The sequence below is a fragment of the Phragmites australis genome, chromosome 14 (genome assembly GCF_958298935.1).
Source record: "Phragmites australis chromosome 14, lpPhrAust1.1, whole genome shotgun sequence".
In the NCBI taxonomy this organism is placed as follows: Eukaryota; Viridiplantae; Streptophyta; class Magnoliopsida; order Poales; family Poaceae; genus Phragmites; species Phragmites australis.
In genome coordinates, this window is record NC_084934.1 from 16,553,557 (window position 1) to 16,578,724 (window position 25,168).

At 50.9% G+C, this 25,168-nt stretch overlaps 1 protein-coding gene across 1 annotated transcript; it reads right to left on the minus strand.

Annotated features, from left to right (window-relative positions):
• LOC133890267 (uncharacterized) lies at positions 1-24,846 on the minus strand. The gene is made up of 3 exons (XM_062330695.1): positions 24,602-24,846; positions 23,819-24,375; positions 1-65 (listed from the first exon to the last, which is right to left on the minus strand). The coding sequence occupies exons 1-3, from the start codon at positions 24,844-24,846 to the stop codon at positions 1-3; spliced, it is 867 nt and encodes a 288-aa protein (XP_062186679.1).
• Positions 24,847-25,168: the final 322 nt, after the last annotated feature.

The following is a 25,168-nucleotide window of genomic DNA, read 5'->3' on the forward strand; positions in this document are numbered from 1 at the left end:
CTAAGCGAGATCCTTGAACTTCTGGTCCTGGAAACATGCAAATTCTTCCTCCATGACGGTGACGTCTAATCACAAAAAAAAAACAACACCAAGAACCAAAGAAAGAGCTAAAAGCACACCAAACAACTCGATTTATTATTTTTATGATTTTTGGTGAATTATTAGCAAAGGAAACAATTAGATTGGAGTTGCGACAATGGAGATATGGCTTTGGAAGGGTGAAAAGGAATTTTTTTGGGATTTTCTAGAGGCTTATGGAATATTTTGAGAATTTTTTGGGTTTTCTAGCAATTTTTAGGAATTAACAAGGAGTTTAGGAATTAAAGAAACTCTAAAAAGAATTAAAACAGATTATTCCAAATTATTTTACTAAAGAAAAACTCATTTTCTTATTCATCATAACTATTTATCAATTTCTCAAAATTAAAAACATTAAAAAACTTTCTTTAAACATGAAAACATTTATTAAAAATATTCTAATTTATTAAATATTTTTACCAAAACTTATTATTTATAAAACACTAAAACATATTAAAACATGGTTAAACCATTTATTTCATTAAAGGAAAACATATTCAAAAGATATACAAAATTAATAAATAATTTTCCAATTTTTTATTATTAATAAAACCCTATTTCAGATTTATCAAAATTAACTTAATTTTTTTTCTAAAGAAAAAGGGATTATTGCGCATGGCTGATGTCAGCGAGAGAATTAAAGAAAAAGAAAAAGGGTTCTGATGACATGGTAGCTCACTAGGCTGATAGGGCTGATGTGACTACCATGTAGCATGCATATGCTTTCGTGGCGGATTAAGGGTGGCTGACTCAGCGCTAATGAAGGGGTATTTCGTGATCTAATCCTAATCGTCTACGAGGGATCGGACGGCTGAGGTTGATCTTACCTGAGATATGGTGAGATTGGCAGCGGCGATGAGCTCGAGGGGCAGCGCGGGCTCGGGAGGTCGTCGAAGTTGAGGTTCGATGGCCGGTTGTCAATGGCGAGCATCTGAATATGTCGAGGGGGGGGGGGTGACGATGAGCTCGTTTGAGGCACACGTTGGCGTCGAAGAGTGGTGGTGTGCCCTAGCGACGGCTCGACGGTGGTAAAAACTTGTTGGGAAGGCTCCTTGGCAGCGCTTGCGCTATGCTTTGCGAGGGGAAACAATGTGGAGGGTCTGGTGAGGCTAGAGAGTGGGTTCTTGGGGGTTTATATAGGCCGGAGAGCGCAAATGGGGGTTGAGCTTGGTGTGGGCCTCCGACGAGATATTCGTGAGCGATATCCAGGTCTCCGTGCTCAAATTCATCGTGATTTGCTCCCCCTTCCATTTATGTGCTCGATGTTTCCATGTATGAGGTTGGGTGGTGCTCTCCTTCCTTCGGCGGGCGCGGAATCGAAGCGATCTCAGATCGGCTACAGTGCAGGGAAAAAAAGGAAGGGGCGCGATGTAGGGGACGACATCGACGTGTGGTACCGGGTGGCAGTGAAGGAGAGAAGGATAGGGGCAGAGGGGTGGGGAGGGGGAAGCCGAGGGGGTGGGCTGAGGAGGCTGGTTGGACCCGGGGGGGGGGGGGGCAAGCGTTCAAGGGGGCGGGAGCGCGTGCGCTTTGGGATGGGGAGAATGGGCCGCGGAGGAGGTTGGGATGGGCTTGGAGAGGGGGAAGAGAGGGAGGGGAAGCCCTGGTGATATTTTCTTTTTATCCTTTTTTTCATTTCTCTGTATTTTCTTTATTCCATTTATTGTTTTGTGCAAAAATGGCATTTATAAATCATTTTCTTGAAGAAAATTTTTGGGTACAAATTCTGGGGTGTTACAAATAGTCACCAATCTAGGTGACAATGTCATTGAAGCTGTCATTATAATAGGTTCAAATATCGAGGACAAGGTATATATACCACGTATAAATCTTACGACAAGAGGTGCAAAATGGCCATTTTTATTGAACCGTCAACAATTTTCTGTAAAAGTATGCTATGCAATGACTATTAGAAAAAAGTTAGGGACAAATATTATCTAACTAGGTTCTATATAAAAACCCGTGTGTTCACCCATGACCAATTACTCTTAGAAAACGAGGATGGAACTTGTGGAGAAGGAGCGCGTAATATAATCTATCAAGAGGTATTCAAATATATTTAATTATAAGTCAAATATTTTTTTGTTTACATATGGATATCAGTTTATTGTCACAGCTACATCTATCAGGATTCAATTGGACCATACATGCAAGAATATCAAGGATGTGGGAGTATCATGCATGGAAGAGCAGATGATGATCCTATCAAGCACTTAGATCTGGTCATTGTCAATAAAAAGATACTTTAGCAATATTCACATATTAATATTTCATTTCTATTTACAGAAATATTCAGCAGAATGCTATGTATGTTGAAATACCCCTGATGCAATCTCACAGTTGAAACCGTGCTTAGAAGAAGGGGAAATTGCTGTTATTAAAAAGTTCTTAGTTAAAAATGCAAAGACTGGATTCAAGGTGGTAGACAATCCATACATGATCAAGTTCAATAAAAGAACAGTGGTCATTCCAGTATATCCAGAACCACCATCATTTCCAAAGTATGTGTACACGTTGACACCTATTGCAGAATTACCAAACACACTAACACAAAAGATAAGTTTCTAGGTAATCTTAGTTTCTTCTTCTATTCTGTTCACCTAATTTAATTAAAAATCTTACATTATTATTTAATCTAGTTTCTCTGCATGATGTACAGATGTGATCGGGCAGATAACTATCGTATCTAATGCAGCTCTAGTTCATACTTAAGATGGCAAACAACAGATAAACGAACATGTTAAAAGATCTAAGGTCAATAAAATTTGTCCATTTCAAAGCAATTTCAAGCATAATCAGCTTGTCTTTTTATAGAATATATATTTTATTTTCAGACTCTCTTGACAGCAAACCTCAGCCATCTGGAGCACCTTGTTCTCTTTCTCCAATTTACTGATCCTTAGTCACCATAACCTGCTCCCTTAGTGAATAGATTTGTCATCAAGCACCCTGACAAGCTTTTATCAATTCAGAACTATTATTGTTTCTTTTACCTTTTTCCATTGCACGAAGACCGGTATATTAATAACTTAATAATAAATATACCTACGCTTTCATTACACAATGCAAATATAGTAGAAATGTCTATATCGGGCTCAAGGGCAACTGAATTTAATGGAGAATTAGTGTATGAGCTTGGGTAACCACAACCAATCATTCTTACATTTGTAGGAACTTTGTTTAAAGGCTACAAAGGAGCACAATTTCTCAGCGGAACTTCAGCCTATCGATGGTATATCAATGAAGATATCCTGCATATCAATGATTTCTATTCCCAGTAAGAGAAACACATAAATTGAATCTGTTAAAAATTCCACAAGTCACATTTAACTAAATAACAATTATACCCAGGTCCAACAAAAAAACTGTCCTGCAGCTAAAAGATATCTGTCCTTTTGAACAAGTGCCAGTTACTTAACTATTTTCTTCTCTCTGTATTTCGTACTCATTTCCTTTCACATATTTATATTGTTTTACCTCACAACATTTACTAAATATTTTTAGGGAGAAAATTTTGAATGTACTGTTACGATTACAAGGCTACCTCCAAACCAAAAATGGTTATATCCAGCATGTAGGGCTTGTCGCTCAAGGTCCCGTTTAGTTGGAACAGTATATCAATGTATGAAGGATAAATGTCCTTGCACTGAAATTAATTACATGTATGTAATTTATGCTTCCAATTGGAAACTACCTAACATCCTGATATTATCATAGATTTAAGCTCTGTTTCTTGGGAAGTGATGAGTCACATGAACTCGAGTTTGTCCTGTTCCATATTATAGCACAACATCTTATTGGGAAACCTGTTGAAAAACCACTTAGCGTATATGATATGGATGATACTCCAAATGAAATATCGAGCTTAGTGAGTCAGAAATAAATTTTATTGTGAGGATTTAGCAAAAAAGTATTAGGACCGATTCTCCAACCTTTGAAGTTGTGCACGTTGCTCAACAGTATGGAAGGCAGACAAACATACCAACAATTCGAAGAAATGAAGATATCATGAGCTCAAGTTCTTCATCAGCTAATTTAGCTGGGTATACAATACTATATGTTCCTAGAGCTGCATTAATTCGTATCAAATCCAAAGAAAAAATGCAACAGGTAAATTTCAATATAAGTTTCATTCATTGTCTCTGTTATCTGATCAACTATATATTAAAATTAAGATGAAGTGAAGATCAGTCACTTGATAATATTTTTACAATTGTTCCTTTTGCTTAATATTATAGGATACACCACCACAGCTTCATACTAAAAACGATCCAATGGAGTTAGAACAAAATTAGTATGCTGCTATTCATTTGGTAAAGTTTCTTAATGCCACTTTTTTATACAATACTGTCACGACCTGTGCCTGACCATAATGCGTAGTCGTGGAAGACCGGTGGCTTCAGTCGAAACTCTCGGCCTGGAGTTGTGATGTGGAGATAGCTAGCATAGGGGGAAGGGTGCCGGTAGAGAGAGAGAGAGAGAGCCAGAGATAGGAGAGAATAGAGGGAGACAGAGTTTGATAATTTCTTGCTTGATTATCTCCAAGTTGTGCCCTCTATAAATAGGGCAGTACATAACCGGTCATGGAGAGTCCATGCTGTGATAAAATATTACTTTCCTAACAGACTCATATTCTTTTCCTAAATGGACTCTATCTCCTCCCTAACTGAATATAACTTTCCTACTTTATTTCCTATTTGGATTCTATCTCCTTCCCTAATATGAAAACCTCCTTTATTTCCTAAATCTGAAACCTTCCTTCTAAGTCACCAGCACCCTAGTCCTGCTGGCCCCACATGACATCCCTCCACTCCCTTGGAGATCAGCTCACCTCGAGTTAGAATGTTGGATATTGGTGCTCGAAACCATCAATGGGGACCCATGGAGTTTCGGTGTCCGGCCGATCTTGCCATTGTACAAGGAGCTCCTTGACACCACATGCCAATCTTGTGTGCATGACCTCCTGAGGAGATGGACAAACATGACCATGTTACATGTCTGGCAATGGTGAGGGGCTACTGGGTGTTGCACCAAAAAATGGCTTGAAAAGTCCGATGTGAAAAACGTCATGAATCCGTATGCAGGGTGGTAACTGTAGCAGATATGCGATGTCCCCAATCTAAGCCAGAATCTTTTAAGGCCCGTAGAAATGTGGAGCGAGCTTCCAATGAGCCTTGATGACAATGGACGAAGCATGGCGGTGTTGAAGGCGAAGCCAGACCCATTGTGTAACCTCAAAAACTAGCGGCCAGTGATGAAGATCATATTGCCAATTATAATATTGTTGGGCATGCAGAAGACGTTCGCACACATCATGCAGTAGTAAGTCATGATATGGTAGTAGTTGATTGACGATCGTAATCCAAGCGGTGCCATCATACCACCATAGAGAGGGAGGTTCACGGCCATAGACAACTTTGAAGGGTGGCTCCTTCAATGATGTCTGGAACAGAGTATTGTAGCAATACTCGGCCCATGATAGCCAGCGAAGCCATTGGCATGGATGATCACTGGTGAGAAAACAGAGGTACATGGTGATAATTTTGTTCATAGCTTTAGTCTACCCATTAGTTTGTGGATGAAGCGCCAAACTTAAATTGAGTTTAACTCCATCGAGGCGAAAGAGTTCTTGCTAGAAGTTGCTCATAAACACCAGGTCACAATCGCTAATGATGGAGCATGAGAACCTGTGGAGTTGCACCACCTCATCAAATAACACTCGGGGCATCGAGTTAGCAGTATAGGAATGTGCCAATGGCACAAAATGGGCGCCAATGGTAAGGATGACCAATTTCTGGTTGACCCATGACAAACATTCAATGAAATCCATCAAGATGTCCTCCCATATACGAGACAGAACTTCTAGAGACTGTAGGAGAGCTATCGGTTGAAGCTGCTCAACCTTGTTTTGCTGGAAAACTTTGCAGTTGTGGATGAAGTCTTGGACAACCTATTTCATGGTGGAATATGGAAATCCTGCTTAAGCCGAATAAGGGTATTCTATACTCCTTCATGACCGGACGAGTGGGAAGCCTCAACGGAGGTTAAGAGAAGAGTTAATGAGGTATGAATGTAGACCATGTAGTCATACATCACCAACCCCTCATGTATGCTCCACGGGGTAGCCAATTGACCGCCCAAGATTTGGGCTTTGATGCTGGCCAAGTTAGTCTCCTCCTCGGCCTCATGCCGAAGGTCATCGAAGAGGAGAACTTGGAGAGGACAAGGCCAGGAGCATGGCCGTGTTTGTATCGTGGTGGGAGAGGGCATCGACCACCACATTCTGCTTGCCCGCTTTGTACTCCACCCAAAAATTGAAGCCAAGGAGTTTGCTCACCCAATGGTGCTGTGGAATCATAGAAAGACGTTGGTCAAGCAAGAACTTGAGGCTATAGTGGTCGGTGTAGATAATGAATGACCGACTCCAAATGTATGGCCTCCAGTGCTAAATTTCTTGGACCATGCCGATTAGCTCCCACTCATATGCAGTTAGCTTAGCATGGTGAGGTATGATGACATGGCTAAAGAAGGCCACCGGGCCAGTGAAGGTGATATGCCCTAGAGGCAATCATAGAGATGATTGTATCACATGTCTATATTCATGTATTACCGAATAATGTGTTATTCCAAGAATGATTATAATTTACATTGATTGGCAAGTATGTGACTTGTTCATGAAACTATTTTTTTTATATGATGATGTTATTCTTAGTCAATCTTTGGTCGCATATCATTGTGATGATATATAAGACCATCACATGTATTGATTGATGATCACGTTTTATGGATCATAGGTATAGAGATACCGGGTTAATAATGTGGATATTTATGTTAGAGAACATGATATGGAATAGACCCACCTTGCGATACTGTTGGGATTATTATTTATAATGTGCTATCAGTTGTTATCTCAAATGGTGTACCTGCAGGATTCTTAGACCTGAGATCGTTATTGATTCCCAGAATGTGTAGTGGCATACTTTGAGGCTGTAACTGGGTAGTCATAAAGGTAGTTTTTGGGTTTGTCACAAAATATGTCGTGGGGTATGAGCGATCAAGATGGAATTTTTCCCTCCTTGATAATGGGAGAGATATCTCTGGGCCCCTCGAGGTAGTTGGATTGAGAAAGTGCATGACCATGCCAATATGATTAAACAGTTAATCATGATGAATCCACTATTTGATCGAGTGAATGGCTGGGCTATCACAAGGGTGTCACATATCTCGCCTTGAGCTTGACTAGTATTGTGAGGTGAAGGGATCGGTGCATGTGTATATCAAGGTTCAACCGATATGATATTTTATATATACTCGGGAGTCAACATGTCCTGTTAGGGACCGCTATTGATTTCGGTTTGGAAAGGGTTTCTGAGTCGTAGCCATTTGTACATGAACCTAACGGGTCACACACTTAATGGGTTGGAACAAAACATGCGAATTGGATTCGTATATGGGTTTTGATTGGATTGTGATCTATGAGAAATTAGAGTCCTAAATGGCTTTCAATGTGGGAGTCCATTGGCAAGCTCTATATAAGGAGAGGCGTGGGTAGGGCGTGCCAAGGTGGAGCCACTCCGAAACCCTAGCCGCAACTCTCCACATGATCTCTCAAAACCCTAGTCGTGCGTGTGGTGCTAGCACATCGGCGCTCGGTGTTTCTGCCCAGTACTTGTGGATACCGTATAGGCACTGCTGCTATTGCGGTGCTAATCTTCTCGACGAGTCGAACCGGAGTTGGTCGAGGAGCATGACCACCTGCAAGGATTTTGGTCGAGGAGCACGACCACCTGCTTGGATTTTAGTCGAGGAGCACGACCACCTTCTCGGGGTTGGTCGAGGAGCGTGACCACCTGCGCGGGGCTGGTCGCAGACCTAATTGAGAAGCTGCTCGAGGAGTTTGACGTGCACGACGTTGGATCAGTCTACTCCAACTCTTCTTCCGTTGCACTGCGTATCAAGCGGTAACGATCTATGATCTCCTACTAGCATGATTTCCTGGGTGAATGCGGTAGAATATTTTTTATTTTAAGCTAGTATAGCCTACCTGTTCCCCTATAGCCAGCGCCTTGGTGGAGCACCCCATCGATGCCCTTACTCGAGGCATCGCATTTGATGATGAACTCCTTGTTGAATTTGGGGAGCTAGAGGACCAGTTCCGAAGACAACACGTCCTAGGGTGCGTGGAAGACCGAGGTCGTCTCCTCAGTCCAGTGAAACGCCTCCTTAAGCAGCTTCATGAGCAGCTTAGTGATCGTGCCGAACCCGTGAATGGACTTGTGTAACATCCCAAAATTTTGAACCTAAAAAGGATAAAATTTATTTTTATAAAGGATATAAATTTTGCAAGTTAAATAAAACCTAATAAATATATATGTACATATGAGTATATGTATGCATATATATATATATGAAAAGGTTTTATTCATTTTATAGGATATATAAATATATTAATTTTGGTTGGTTGAAATGTTTGACTATACATATATGTTGTTTGAGTGTATATATGTATATATGTTATTTTGGGGTTATAGGATATACATACACGTGATCGCCAAGAACTTGAGAGTAGAACCCCCTTATCTTCGATGTCGATTGAGTTCAAACTGAAGGAAAATCGAGATCGGATTCGATCGTGTAGTAGCTGGACAACCGAACCCTAGATGGACTCGAATTAGGACTCTCTCGCCCTCCTGGGTACATATGTGCACCCATCCCTTCCTCTCATCACCCAGCACCTTTTCCCCATTGAACCGAGGAAGATTCGCCATAGAAACCCTAGTGCCACCGAGCTCCAAGCACCGTCGCCCCATATTGTTGTCCCCAGCCCTCAGCGCAGCTCATCGACACCAACCTATAGCCAAAATGAGATCGCCGTGAGCACTAGGCTGTCTTCCGTCACTCATTATTGAAGTTCTAATAGCAGAGCTCGATTTCGACAGCAGTCTGACAATGCGCCATTGCGGAAGAAGGAGCACCGTCGCCTCTGACCGTTGGAGAAGAAGGCGAGAGGATCAAGGTAATGTGAACCATCCGATCTCTTTCAAGCGATGGAGATTAGATTAAGAATACCAGTTTTGGTAGATGATCTAGAGCCATCTGATGATAGATCGACGATTTGGATTTTATGAACCTTAACACCGGCCATTTGGGTTAACAGACACCGTTAGTCCACGTCACCCTTTTTGCTGATGTGTCAAGCCACATAGGCCGAATATGCTGAGTCAACAATACACAGTTAGCATTGTTTTTATTTTATTTTTTAATGCTCTGCTGATGTCACATATCCTATATATTACACAATAAATAGTTTTTAGTACTAAAATAATTCTAAAAATAGGAATAATTTGGAAAATAGTTTTCATAATATTTGATAATGTTATTTAATTATGCTTAATGTTTTTATAATTATAATAAATGATAATGAATTCTAGAAAATTTCTAGAAAATCGTAGATTGCTCTAGAAAATTGTAAAAAAATTCCTAATCACATAATTTTATTTGTAGTTAATATTTTTTGTCCTATTTTAATCTTTTAGAAGCCGTAAATTTTCAACAGTAGCTTTGTTTTGACCTATTCTTTTGCCAAAATTTTTAGAAAATATGATCTTATGTGTAATGATGATTGTTGTGTGTTGACGATGAATAATACATAGTTACCATATCTGGCTACCTCAGGGTCTCCCGTAATTCTTGGAGCATATTTTTATCTCTAGGGAGGGGATTCTTGGAAGAAAGTAAATTACCTGCAGATACCCAAGACGTCCTGTAACCGGAAAGGTCTATCTCCAAGAATCGGAAGGAAGAGTCCAGATGACGTACAACACTTCCATTTATGTACAAGAGTCGAGGGTCCCTATGGAGGACAAGTCACGAGGAGTCATTAGAAGAGATATGAGTTCCACAAGTCCATACGAGCCAACATAAGTCAAGAAAGAAGTCACCGACTAGGTTTAGGTCCACCTAGGTTAGCTACATCCCCTTGTAATAACCTTAGATCAATAAAGACAAACATGACGTAGGGTTATTATTCTTAGGAAGGTCTGAACCTATCTAAAAACCCTGTGTGTTTCCCTTATGAATCGTCTACTCAAAGCATCCCCCTATTCTTCAACAAGTTCGTTAGATCAGCAATTACCAATCGTCGATAGCTGGTGCCGTCCATAGGGATCGTGACAAAAGAAATTGAAGAGTCTACACACGATATTCCATCGACATCGCTCAAAGCTTCGCCGAAAATTGGTTTTTCGGATGAGGGGTTCTACAACAACTTTACCTCTCTCCTTGATGAACTGGTGATCGATCGGGTAGATTTCGACGATGAACTTTCTAGCGATAATTCAAGTGATGAGGTAAGTCATTTTATGGATCAATGCACCAAAGATTACGGAATCATTTTCAAACTTCTCGGTTTCCAAGACAATCGTGAATGTCCGATTCATATTAAGTCAAGATCATTTCCTGTAACTTCTGACAACATGGATTGTCAAGATACCAACTTGTAACAATCCGATGATGCATCAATGATGAATCTAGACACCTCCTCTAGTAGAGATTACCTCTGAGAAGTTTTTCTATCGGAAATTGGGGTGATGATTTGGGTCATCATCATGCTCAGGGTCCTCCGGCCTCGGCGGTAGGCAATGGTTAGTCTCAAGCGGACACACCACTCCGGCCCTTGTCGGGGCGCCAATCGTACAATCTCCCGATTATCAACAAGAGGCTAACTGCTTTAAATCCACAACTGCTAAGAGGATCCTCCTTCTACAAGAGGCCCTCATGTGCCCTTCAACCATAGATCTGGCTATCCCAGCCTGTAAGGATTGGGTGAACTCAGCGGTCAACCTAACAAAGGAGATCATGCTCCAGGCTGAGAATTCTCATCTGGCCTTGGCTGGAAACAATACTAATAGGGGTAGGCCAGACAATCCTCTGTCACGAGACTCATTGGACCTAAAAAGGCGTAACCCTAGGAACAAGGCTTCCCAGGATGACAATCGCACAAACAATCACCGTCGTACCTCACCGGTCAAAGGTCATCCGATCAATGACTTGCATCAGGTCATCGACGATCGGCATATATACCCAGGGGCTTATGAGGAGGCTTCTTCTACCTCTCATCGATCTAATTGAGAGACATCCTAACATCGATCAAATCAGGACCAATCTCCGATCGCTGTGGGAAAGACTCTCGAGAGTGCTGGAACCAAGAAAGGCACCATTAATGGATGTCTAGCCTTCTCTCTAGATCTAAGATGGCTAGCAAGGTTCTGCCCAGGACGATTGAGAAATACAATGGAAGCACAAATCCTATTGAGTTTCTCCATATCTATACCACAACCATCCAAGCAGCTGGTGGGAGCAAGAAGGTAATGGCAAATTACCTCCCCATAGCCCTTGAAAGGGCAGCCAAGACATGGTTCACCAATCTCTCACCAGGGACAATCTACTTGTGGGAGCAGCTCTACGATGTGTTTCGAGCTAACTTCAAGGGTACGTACGTTCGCCCTAGCATGAAAATATCTTGCGTGAGTTCATGTGACGCTTCTCAACAATACCCGGAATACTATACCCAAGATCAGCGACTACGACATCATCCAGGCATTCACTCAAGAGGTTAAAAGCCAGTGTTGTGTCGAAGATATCACTAGAAAGGAGCCCAAAATGGTTAAGGAGCTCATGCAGATCATTGATTAGTCTGCCAGGGCCGAGAATGCACTCCTCTACGTGAATGAAAACACTTAGGGAATTAAATGTCCTCAACCTAGGCTCATCGGTGATAAGGTCCAAAGCAAGCCCAAGAAAAGTATCAAGGGAGGTAAGGACAAGAAAGCCAACGTTCTGATCCTTCCTGGGGCAGAAGCTTTACACCAGGCTCCGACAAACGTGACGGGGAGCATTGATGCGACTTCCACCAAACTGACAACCACAACATCTACGAGTGTTGCCTCTAGAAAAAGTTGGTCAAGGTAGAAGTAAAAAAAGTGGCTAATGGAAAAAAAGGTCCAGGTCATGACCCAAAGCAGGGACTTCGACTCGGATGGTAGCGAGGATGACATAGACATGATGTATTTCTAGCCGGGTGAGAGGACGATTGACCACATTCTCGGTGGTTCTGCGTCCTACAAGTCCAAGTAGAAGTAAAAGACAGTGGCCCAAGAAGTCCTAGCCACTATTCCTAAGGGTTGTCAAGGTGTGAAGTGGTTGGACACCGAAATCTCCTTCGGCCAAGAAGATTGTCCTGATAACTTCATATGACCAGGCCGCTTTCCAATAGTGGTCGAGTCTACGATAAACAATTGTAAAGTTACCTGAGTCCTTATCAATGGAGGGAGTTCCCTGAACATCCTCTCTTTGCTAACACACTCGGATGAATGCAGATCTCTTGGTTTGCTATCAAGCCTGTCACTCAAGCCTTCCATGGTATAGTACCTGGATCTTCGACCACTCCCATCGGCTAGATATCGCTACCTATTACCTTCGAAAAGCAAGACAACTTCCGAACAAAAAAAATTCTATTCGATGTGGTCGATTTTGAGACGGCATACAATGCCATCTTAGGAAGACATAATCTTGCCAAATTCATAGTAGCCATGTACTATGCTTACTAGTGCTTGAAGATCCTGGGACCTAAGGGAGACATCACCATCTCAAGTTGTCCTAAAGTAGGTCTCCGTTGTGACAAGCGAAGTTTTGACATGGCAGTTCAACACCAACCAAGTGAGGAACCCAAAAGCTCAAGGATCAAGGTGGATAAGAAGCCTTAGTCGTAACCATGATCACAACGCCTCAAGACGCATACCCAAAAGACTCGAGGGCTCATCTTCATGACTCTTAGAAAGCCCACAAAACCTCGAAACAATAAGGGTCACTGCTTATTAGCTTAACTTAGTCAGTATTGTTTAGATTTAAGATAATGGGTCTACATAGCTTGAGGGTCATCAGGAGTTCCCTATAAGTTCTAAGTGTAAGTCCTTAGAGTACCTTCGCATAACAATAAAGATCATATTACCTATGAAGTTGATCGATTTTCTTTTTCCCCCTTACTTGTCTTTCCTTGCATCTTCATACCTAACAAACAAGGTAAGTCGCTTCTCAGATCCTGCATCCTAAACGGGCACCTAGGGCGGTGAAAAGTTTATCTTGACCCAAGGGCAATATGAGTTCCTTTTACTTTAAAGATGTTTTTTATTATTTGTACTGCCCACCCAGAATCTCTATTTCTGAGTAGACAGTCGGGAGCTTAATAAGTACTAGGCATTGGAAACCAAAAACAACATATCGTGTACCTTCTGAAAGCAGTTTCTAACGAGAAGAGAAGGATCATTGTGTCGCGGACGCGGGGTTGCGAAAAGGCTCCTGTCGGTGTATCAGGAACCGGGGGTCCTTGAGTCCCGAGGCCAGGTCGGCCATCTGCCACGTGTCACCATCCCGCGAGGTCCCTCCTGCGGGATGAGGAAAGTTCAAGTCCCGGGAGAAGGTGCTCGGGGCCACAGTCACTGGCCCCCGAGCATCCCAGTTCCCCGAAGATTCGTAAAGTCTAAGTTCCGGGAAGAAAGTGCTCGGGGAGGTGCCCGGTCACCCCTGAGCACCCTAGTCCCCCGACGATCAGAAGAGCTAAGTTCCGAGAGAGAGTGCTCAGGGACTGCGTGCGGCAGCCCCCGAGCGCTCAGTTCCCCGAGGGTCGGTGTGAAAGTGCTCGGGAGGGAGTGCTCGGGGCTGCACGTGGTAGCCCCTGAGCTCTCGGTTCCCCGAAAGATCTATGCAAAAGTGCTCAGGAGAGAGTGCTCGGGGTTGCACGTGGCAGCCCCCGAGCACTCGGTTCCCCGAAGGTTCGTGCAAGAGTGCTCGGGAGAGAGTGCTCGGGGAGGTGAACAGTACCACCGAGCACCCGGTACCCCGAGGGCAAGGATAGGCATTCTCTAGAGAGAGTGCTCGGGGAGGTGAACAGTACCCCTGAGCACTCGGTGCCCCAACGACTCAGAAAGACCCCCGAGGCACCCGCCGATGGGGTGTCAATCCGTCAGAGGTCCAAGGCCGCATTCAATGAGCGTGCGTGGCCTGACATCCCCAACTGCTCTCTTCGCAGTGTCAGTTCCTGCCATGTTTTGGCAGAGGGGCGTGGGGACATTAATTGCACGGGTCCCGTCCCGTATCATCCGGTGTGTCTTGGGATAACATCGCCAGGATCAAGGTGTTCCGTCTGCCGCCCTGCTGTGGCAGAGGAACAAGACAGGGCGGGCATGCTGGGTTGCTATGCGGCTGCCCGGTGGGCCCTCTCTACGGCGCCCGTTGCCAGGGCGTTTATGGTGACAAGTGACCGGGTGTGCGCCGCGTTTTCCACCCCCCGGTCACTTCACCCAGAAGAAATGATGACGCCTTTTCTAGTCGTGGCGTCTTGGAACTAGTGCCCCCTCTTTCCCGTTCGGGGCATGTCGCAGCCGGCGAGTGCTTAAAAGAGCCGGCAGCACAGAACAGAAAGATAGATCCAAAATACATCCCAAAAACCACCCGAGAATGACCCAACAAGCAATCGAGCAAGAGACCGCAAGCATCGAATACAGAAGCACCAAGAATCGAACCATAGACCAACTCAAAGCATAGTCCCTGCCCAAGAACGAGGAACCTCAAGCTCTTAGTTAGGCAAATATTCTTGTAACCAGCAACATCCTTGAGGGACTTCCTCAGGACAGTTATTACATCCATACAGGAGTAGGGTATTACGCCCCCGTGCGGCCCGAACCTGTCTAATTTCCGGTGCATTTACTTCTCTTTGCACTAGATCATCACCCCCACCACCGGCCGTTGCATTTACTCTCATTCATTTCTCCGACGAACCTATTCAGGATCATCCCCCCGGCCGAATCTCTAAAAAGGGGTCTCTCGGGATTCCTGCGACAGGAGTTAATCCTCCGACAGCTGGCATGCCAGGTTGGGGGGAACATCCCTGAATCTGTTTGTTTGTTTTCTTCCACAGAAAAAAATGGCCGGTGGACACCGCCTCCTGCGTTCCGGCTCCAGTTCCAGTGAGGAAATGCAGCCCCTCGCATAGGAGGTCCGAGCCGCTGCTGCGTCCCAGCAGCAGCCGCAATCTGCACGTGCGGCTTTCCCCTCCCAAGGGGATGAAGGTGCTGGGCCCAGCAGGGCCGCCGCCGCCGCCGCTGGTGCGCCTTCCGACCCCCAGCAGGTGGTCGAGACTCTGGCTGCCAGGTCCGCCTCTGGGCAGCGTCGGGTGGCTCTTCGGCGTAAGCTCACTTTCAGCGAGGCCGACCCCGGGAGCGCGCTGCTTGCGGCGCACGCCCTCCTCAGGCATCCGCCTGTACAGGCGACTCCGGAAATCCCGGAAGGCCGCTGGATCCAAGAAGTCGCTGCCCTGGTCGGCACTGCTCGTCGCCAGGTGCTGGCCGAGAATTCTCGCGTCACCACCCAGCGTGGCGCCACCAGAACCGGCCCATCAACGGGCAACGTTCGCACAGGCCGAGGGGCCTCCAGGCGGAGCGCCACTCCCCTGGCCGCGTCCGAAGCCCAGGACCTCCGCTTGCGTCTCAACGAGCGGAGGGGCCACGAAGATGCGTGTGTCACTCTCGAGTGCCAGCGGGAAACCCGGCATGAGGCCGAGGCTGAGGACCAAGCTTCCTCTTTCCCGGCCCATGACCGCGAGGGTTCCCCGGCTCGCCGGCGTTCTCCGCCAAGGAGCGCCGCCCGCGCCACGGGTTACAGCACCGGCTGCCGTGCTTTCTCCAGTGAGCTCCGACGGGTCAAATGGCCCTCCAAGTTCCGCCCTGAGCTGCCAGAGAAGTACGACGGGTCCATCCACCCCGTCGAGTTCCTCCAAATATACACTACGGCCGTCTAGGCGGCCGGAGGCAGTGAAAAGGTGATGGAAAATTATTTTCATGTTGCCTTGAGGGGCTCCGCCCGTTCTTGGCTCATGAACTTACCCCCAGGATCTATTAGCTCCTGGGATGACCTCTACCACCAGTTTGTGGCTAATTTTCAGGGCACGTTCACACGCCCCAGCTTGGAGTGCGACCTCCACGCCGTCAAGCAACAGGAGGGGGAGACGCTGCGGCGCTTTATTCAGCGCTTCAGCCAGGTCCGCAACACCATCCCGCGGATAGCCCCCCACGCTGTCATCGTTGCCTTCCGGCAGGGCGTCCGCGATGAACGGATGCTCGAAAAGCTAGGTACGCACGAAATCGAGACCACTGCGGAACTCTTCGCACTGGCCAACAAGTGCGCCAAGGCGGCGGAGGCCCGGGCGTGGCATGCTCCGTGCCCCGCCGCCGACCAGCCCAGTTCTTCCCGCTCTGACAGGCAGGAAAAGAAAAAGAGAAGAAAGCGCGAGGCCGCTCCTGTCGAACCGGCCCAGGACCTCGCCCATAGGCCGGCCCAAGAGCCCGACCGTCGGCAAGAACGCCAGGCAGCCGCCGACAGACGGGCTGCGCCCGTGAGGGCCCCGGCCAGGGCCCCTCCTCGGGCCCTGGCTCCCGCGAGGGCCCCGACACCTGCAAGGGCACCAGCTCCCGCAAGAGCCCCGGCTCCCGCCAGGGCTCCTGCTCCAGCGAGGGCCCCTGCTCCCGCGGGGCCCGAGCCAGGCAAATGGTGCCCCATCCACCAGACCAGATGGCATGATCTCACGGAGTGTCGTACGGTCAAAGGCCTCATCGAGCAGCGCCAGCTGGAGCGCGTCGAGTCCCGCGGGGGAGGCGACACTGAGGCCACCCCCGGCAATGCCGAGCTCGACTTCCAGGAACCCAAGCATACCGTCGCCTTCATCGATGGAGGCGCTTACACGCCTTCCTCGCGGCGTGGCATCAAGACCATGCGGCGCGAGGTATGCTCGGCAACCCCGAGAGAAGAGGCCGCCAGGCCCCTGAGGTGGTCGAACGCTCCGATCACGTTCAGTATAGCCGACCACCCCTCTAGTACTGTAGGCGTGGGGCAACTGCCTTTGGTAGTGTCCCCCACCATCTGCAATATCCTCTCCAAGGAGGCCTTCGAAAAGCTGCAGGTGTCCTACAGGCGCCTAAAGCCGTCGCTTCCATTCTGCGGAGTGACACCTGGGCACTCCCTGCCCCTCGGGCAGGTCGAGCTACCCGTAACCTTCGGGAGTCGGGACAACTTCCGCACAGAAAATGTCCTCTTCGACGTCGCGGAGCTCCCCCTCCCCTACAACGCCATACTCGGACATCTGGCGCTCGCCAAATTCATGGTGGCTGCGCACTACGCGTATCTCACGGTCAAGATGCCAGGCCCAGCAGGCCCCATCTCCTTGACTGCCGACTCCGGCGGCGCCGTTTCCTGCGCCGAGCAGTCGTACATGGCTTTGGTCTCAGCCTAGGCCGAGGTCGAAGGCTACACAGGGGGCCCGGGACCCTCTTCATCCAAACCCCGACTCGCCGCCAACGCCTTTGTTCCTACGAAGGAGGTCGTGGTGGGCGAAGGCGCCTCCCAGGTCGTCCGCATCGGTGGCGACCTGGACGGCAAATAGGAAAGCACGCTCATCACCTTCCTCCGGGCTAACGCTGACGTGTTTGCCTGGCAACCGTCCGACATGCCCGGGATCCCTAGGGAGGTGATTGAGCACTACTTGGCTGTGCGCCCGGACGCACGCCCGTTGAAGCAAAAAGTTCGGCGGCAGGCGCCCGAGCGCCAGGAGTTCATTTGGGAGCAAGTCAGCAAGCTCCTCGATGCCGGATTTATCCGAGAAGTCCTTCACCCCGAATGGCTGGCGAATCCAGTTATCATCCCGAAGGCCAACGGCAAGCTCCGCATGTGTGTGGACTACACCGACCTAAATAAGGCTTGCCCTAAGGATCCTTTTCCCTTGCCCCGCATAGATCAAATTGTAGATGCAACCGCGGGATGTGATCTTTTGTGTTTTTTAGATGCAAACTCTGGGTATCACCAGATTCGCATGGCCGTAGAGGACGAAGAAAAAACTGCTTTTACCACCCCGGTGGGGACTTATTGTTATATGTCAATGCCTTTTGGTTTGCGCAATGCTGGGTCTTCTTTCCAGCGCGCTATTCGTATCACCCTTGATTCGCAGGTTGGCCGCAACGTCGAGGCCTACATCGACGATCTCGTGGTCAAGTCTCAAGACCGCGTCACCCTGCTCGACGACCTTGCCGAGACTTTCAACAGTTTCCGCACTACCCGCCTAAAGCTCAACCCCGAGAAGTGTGTCTTCGGGGTACCCGCGGGCAAGCTCCTCGGTTTCTTGGTTTCCAGCCGAGGGATCGAGGCCAACCCAGAAAAGATCCGGGCCATCGAGTAGATGCGATCCCCGGCTCAACTCAAGGAGGTCCAGCGTCTCGCCGGCTGCATGGCGGCCCTCGGGCGCTTCATCTCCAAACTTGGGGAGCGGGGGCTCCCCCTCTTCAAGCTTCTGAAGAAGACCGGTCGTTTCAACTGGACGCCGGAGGCCGAGCAGGCCTTCCGCGATTTGAAGAAGTACCTCACCTCACCACCCGTGCTGGTGGCTCCCTCCGAAGGTGAGCCCCTGCTACTTTATGTATCGGCCACTCCTCAGGTCGTAAGCATGGTGCTGGTGGTGGAGCGCGATGAGTGCGCGGGGCCAGGTGCTGGGTCCCAGCTCCCGGCCGCCCCCGGGCACTCACCCATCCTCGCGGCTCCCCCCGAGCAGGGGGTCGAGCCCGAGCTCTTGGCTCCCCCCAGGCAGGGGGTCGAGCCCGAGCACTCGACTCCTCCCGACCAGGGAGTAGAGCCCGAGCACCCGGTCAGCCCGAACCACGCCTCCGAGCCTGGGGGCTGCGACCGCCCCTCGGGTGACGGCGCCGTCCGGGCCCGCCGGGTACAACGACCGGTGTACTTCGTCAGTGAAGTCCTCCGGGAGGCCAAAACAAGGTACCCCCAGGCTCAGAAGCTGCTTTACGCCGTGCTCATCGCTTCCCGAAAGCTGCGCCACTACTTTTAAGCGCACAAGGTCTCGGTGGTTACCACGTATCCACTAGGACCTATCCTCCGGAACCGAGAAGGCACCGGGCGTGTCGTCAAATGGGCGGTGGAGCTGGCGGAATTCGACCTACACTTTGTCAGTCGCCAGGCAATCAAAAGCCAAGCGCTCTCTGACTTCGTGGCGGAGTGGACACCCGTCCCCGAGGTCGTCCCAGAAGAGACTTCTGCGTATCCCGGGCACAATGCGCCCGGGTACTAGATCATGCACTTCGAAGGTTCCCTCTCGCTGAAAGGCGCGTGGGCCGGAGTGGTTCTCACCTCCCCAACAGGTGAAGAACTTCAGTACGTCGTGCAGCTGCAGTTCCGCGCATCCAACAACATGGCGGAATATGAAGGTCTCGTCGCTGGCCTCTGAGCCGCGGTGGGCCTCGGGATTCGTCGCCTCCTGGTCAAGGGAGACTCCCAGCTGGTGATCAACCAGGTATCCAAAGAGTACCAGTGCACGGATCCTCAAATGGCGGCGTACGTGGCAGCAGTCAGGAAGCTGGAGAGGCGCTTCGATGGCCTGGAGTTGCGGTACATCCCTCGCCGCGACAACACTCTGGCCGACGAGCTCTCTCACCTGGCCTCTTCCCGTGCGCGCGTCCCTGCCGGAGTCTTTGAAGAAAGACTCACACGGCCTTCCGTCCTGCCTGCCGAACAGGATGAAGGGGAAACCTCGAACTCAATTCAGGGGACCCCGGCGGTGCCCTCAGTGGGAAGCCCCATCAGGGTGCCGCCGTTCGGCGAGTGCGCTGCACTTGCTGAATGTTCTCAAGATGCCTCGTGGATGGACGACATCCGAGGGTACTTCAAGGAAAAGTTCCTTCCCGGGGATGAGGCGTCTGCCGAAAAAGTTGCTCGGCAGTCCAAACGCTATGCCATAGTAGATGGGGATCTCTACCGGTGTAGCGCAGGCGGTATGCTCCTGAAATGCATCTCCCGGGCAGAAGGTGGCGAGCTCCTCGTTGAGATCCACGAGGGCGAGTGCGGTGGCCATTCATCGTTTCGCACGCTGGTCGGGAAGGCCTTCCGGCAAGGTTTCTACTGGCCTACAGCCCTCCAGGATGCTTCCGAGCTGGTTCGGCGCTGCAGAGCGTGCCAGTTCCACGCAAAGCAGATTCACCAGCCAGCTCAGGCTCTTCACACCATCCCCCTGTCATGGCCTTTCGCGGTCTGGGGGTTGGACATTCTGGGTCCATTCCCCCGAGCAATCGAGGGCTATGAGTACCTCTACGTCACCATCGACAAGTTCACCAAGTGGCCGGAGGCGATCCCCGTCATCAAGGTGACCAAGAACACGGCGCTCCAGTTTATCCGTGGCATCACCAGTCGCTTTGGTGTCCCGAACCGGATCATCACCGACAACGGCACCCAGTTCACGAGTACCCTATTCGGGGACTACTGCGAAGACCTCGGCATCAAGCTCTGCTTCAACTCCGTCGCTCATCCTCGGAGTAACGGGAAAGTTGAACGCGCCAACGCAAAGATATTGAAGGGCCTCAAAACCTGGACCTATGACGTGCTCGCAAAGCACGGGAAGGGATGGGTGGATGAGCTGCCCGCCGTGCTATGGGCTAATCGGACCACGCCAAGCCGCGCCACCGGGGAGACTCCATTCTTCCTCGTGTACGACACTGAGGCGGTCCTCCCCTCCGAGCTCACCCTAGGCTCCCCTCGGGTGCATGCCTATTCTGAAGGCGAGCAGGAGCAGTAGAGGCGCGACGACGTCGACTACTTGGGGGAGCGCCGGCGGCGTGCCGCCGTCCGGGCGGCCCGTTACTAGCAAAGTCTGCGGCGCTACCATCAGCGCCATGTCCGGGCACGGTCTTTTGAGGTGGGGGACCTAGTTCTCCGACGTGTTCAGTCACGCGAAGGAAGGAATAAGCTATCCCCTATGTGGGAGGGTCCCTTCACCGTGATCGGGGTCCCACGAGAAGGTTCTTTCAGGTTGGCGGGAGAAGACGGGCAATCGCTCCCCAACCCGTGGAATATCGAGCACCTGTGCAAGTTCTACCCGTAGATGACCATGCTCGCGGCTCGGGTCAACCAGGCCGGGGGCTTCCCCCCCCCCCCCCCGCCCAAGTTGACCGGGGGCTACCACTAGCTGGGTAAGTCACCCAACCTTGTAAAAATTGTCAATTCAGTATAAAAGTTGAAATACAATCGTGTGTCAATTTCATTTTTTCTGGATTCCATATGTTTAATCTGTCTGGTGAGATGCTCGATTGTGCGAGAAAAGTTCGCTCTCTCATTTTCCCCGCTGATAAAAGAATACCGATCGGTATGCGCGCGGGCAGCTGCCGCTGACTTACGTCCGATGTGGTAGGCTGTGGTGTTCAGTGTCGTGGTGGATCTCCGGGCGCTACCGAGTCCCTGGGTGCTCTGGGTAATCCTATCGCTCGAGCCGCTCGAGTAGTCCGGAGCCCAGGCCCCAGGGGCGGGTTGTCGGTGCTCGGTCTGGTCTGTCATACCCGGGCGCCACCGAACCGTAGGACCTCTAGGTTATGCCTCTGCTTGCTCTTGTCCGCCGGTCCGGGTATTCGAGAGGTCTCGGGTTGAAAACGAGAGCAGTCTATAACAAGTACCGCACTAACAGAGCGCACCAAACAAGGATTTTTCTCCTTTCTCTCTTAAGTCACAGATCGACAATCAAAGCAAAGGCAGCTCGACCGCGAGGACCTCGATGCCTAGGTTGCTGCTCGGCCCCAAGGGTCCTCGGGTGGTCCTACCGCTTAAGCATGAGTGGTCGAGATCACCCGACCCCGGGCTCCTCGCGCGCCCCCTGATGCTCGAGCGCCCCGGCTGAGGGAACCAAGTCCCCGGGCACCCCGAGCTCAGAGCGCACGCCCCTCCTGGATCGATTGTCCGAAAGGCCGACAGCTGTCCGGTGAGTGGTTAAATTCAGGCAAATTTACGTTCAATAATATTTTGTTCCCGAGTCATCCTCGGGGGCCCTCGCATTCTAATCTGCCCGGTGAGATGGTCTCCTCGCGCACAAAACCCTACCGTGCGTCCACTTTTTCCTAGAACGACAGAATGGTCCGTAGAAAGGTGTACCGTACGTGCGGTAGTGTCTGATCGAAGTCTTTCATGGTGGTCGTGGTGCTCGGTCCGCTTTTAAGGGTCCCGAGCACTACCGAGACCCTGGGCACCCTGGGTAATCCTATCGCTCGAGCCGCTCGAGTAGTCCGGAGCCTAGGCCTCAGGGGCGGGCTGTCGGTGCTCGGTCCGGTCCATCTTAAGCCCGGGCACCACCGAACCATGAGGACTCTTGGTCGCATTCCCGCCCGCACGTGTCTCCGGTCTGCTGAGTGAGTGGTCGCAAGATGGAAAAGTGTTCACCGGTCACGGCGTGTTCCGTGCTGGATCGATCTATCTCCCGAGCAAGGAAGTTCGGGTCTTTGTCTCTTGACTTAGTCGATGCGGACTCGCGAGGGCTCGGGAGCTAACGCACCGAGAAGGATGATTGGGACGACTTCATTCTCGGGGATGGAAAGGTCGGGGTCGGACCGACTAAGTACTCCTCGGGGCATCAAGGCAAAACATCAGAAAAAGCACTAAGTACTCGAGAATATTGGAGTTGCGAGCCCAAAGAAAAGCTTCCATTATATTTACAAGGGGAATACAAGCGTTTCTAAGGGATCACTACCGTATTTACATCAAGTCAAAAACAAATGAAAAAAGAAGAAGCTACAAAAAGCCTAATCGGAGTCGGTGTCGGAGTCGTCACGGCTTCCCCCGGGGGCTGGCGGCGGCGGCGCTTCCCGCGCGAAGCCGGTCGCCACCTCGGCGGTAGTGCTCCGAACTGCTTCCCGGGCGGCCTCTCCCTCGGCTTTGACTACTCCTTCCCGAGCTGGCTCCAGTGGGAAGTTCGAGTCTCTGCTCCGGTAGCAGGCCAGGACGTGCTCGGCCACCGCTTGGGCCAAGCCGCGTCCTTCCCGGGAGGCAAGCTCCTGGACGGCGCAGGGCAGCGCCTCGAGGCGCTCGCAGACTTGCTGAAGTCCCAGGACATGTCGTCCGGGGGCGTCACCTTTCTCGTCCACGACGAGTCGCCCAAGGCCGGCCCTCGCCACGGCCCGCCGCATCCGCCGGAGTATGTCCTCCAACATCTGCTGCAGGTTGACTCGCGAGACAAAGGTAGCCTCGAGCTTCTCCTTCGCGATCCGCAGCTGCTCCTCGAGTCCTTGGCCTCGGGCCGCGCCAGAAGAGCCCGCGTCGGGCGCAGGGCCGACGGCTTGCTTCACCTGCGCCACCAGTTCGGACAGAGCCCGCTCGCGGGCGGTCAGCTCCGCCTCGTGCTTAGCGTTCTACTCCTCTCTGGCAGCGGTGGCAGCCGCCGCCTCGGCAGCCTCACCCTCCCGGCGGGTTAGCAAGTCCTCTCGGGCGCCCAGGTCCGCCGCCGTAATCTCGGTGTCAAACTCCCGAATGGCGACATCCTCCTCCCAGCGTCGGAGATCCCCTTCGGTATTCTGGAGCTCCGCTGCCCAACGCTGGAAGTCGGCGTAAGCCCGGTCGACCTCGCTCTCCCAGAGGGTCAGGTCAGCTTCATGGGTCTCCACCGCCCACTCGCGGTTCGCGACCACCTCCTCCCGCTCCTGCGCCCGCCTCTCCCTGGCAAGGGCCTCGGCAGCCTGCTGCCACGACGCCCCAGCCAGGCGGGCGGCGTCTTCTCGCTCCCGAGAGACTTCTACGCGGGCGCTCTCCAAAATTCCCCGCTCCCGCGCGATTTCCGCGCGGGTATCCTCCAAGAGCTTCTGCTCCCGCGCGGCGGCCGCACGGGACTCATCCATGGCGCTTTGCTCTTCCTCGTTGGTGGTGCGCGCCACGACGAGCCGAGCTTCGAAGGAGCGCCAGGCCGTCGTAAGCCGCGCCCTCTCCGCGTCCAGCCTGGCGCGCTCCGCCTCGAGCTGCGCCAGCTCCACGTCCACCGCCGCGCCCAGCCGCTTGACCGCCACCCGGACGCTCTCGATCGCGACTGGGAGGGGGTCGGTGGGCTGGCCGGGCGCCGGTTGGGCGCTGGGTTCCCCGCGAGCCTCCTCTGGGGGAGTCGGGGACCCCAAAACTTGCAACGCCATCATCCACCCCGGGCTTGGCACGCCCGGGGTAGGTTCGACTGGCGCCAGGTGCTCGGGTGATGGCTGCGTCCCCGCCTCGGCTGCCGCGTCCGCCGGCCCCATCACGGCCGCCGCATCTGCTGGCCCTGACACGGTCGCCGCTTCTGTCGTCCCCGCCTCCATCGCCACGTCTGCCTGCCCCGGCTCCGCTGGCCTGCTTGGCTCGGGTGCTGGCGCCGGCGCCGGTGCTCCTCGAGCCTCGGTGGCGCTCGAAGGCGGCCTGCGGGAGAAGAATGAAAAATCAAAATCAAAGTTTAGTTCGGGCGAAGCACGCCCAAGAAGGAACGAAAGGCAAAACTTATGTGGTCCTGGTCCCTCGATATTGCCACTTGGCCGCCGGGATCCTAAACTCCGGGCCCGATGGCGCCGGCCCGGAGTCCTCCCTCACCCTCTTCCGCCGGGGGCTCGGCGGGGCGGCTGCGTGGTCTCCGGGCGCCGGGGCGGGCCCCATCCTTACGAGGCGCGGCTCCATCACCGGGAACACCGCCACCGCCGATGGCGACGGCGGGGACTCCAGCACGGGAATGTAGAGCTGGGGGCACTTCCCCCGGTCCTCCGGCGCCACTGCCACTCCGTCGTCGGCAGTGCCTCCTCCTTCGGTGCGACGGCTGCTGCTCGCAGCGGCCCCACCGCTGGCCTGCGGCTCACCGCTCACGGCGCATACCCAAAAGACTCGAGGGCTCATCTTCATGACTCTTAGAAAGCCCACAAAACCTCGAAACAATAAGGGTCACTGCTTATTAGCTTAACTTAGTCAGTATTGTTTAGATTTAAGATAATGGGTCTACATAGCTTGAGGGTCATCGGGAGTTCCCTATAAGTTCTAAGTGTAAGTCCTTAGAGTACCTTCGCATAACAATAAAGATCATATTACCTATGAAGTGAAGTTGATCGATTTTCTTTTTCCCCCTTACTTGTCTTTCCTTGCATCTTCATACCTAACAAACGAGTTAAGTCGCTTCTCAGATCCTGCATCCTAAATGGGCACCTAGGGCAGTGAAAAGTTTATCTCG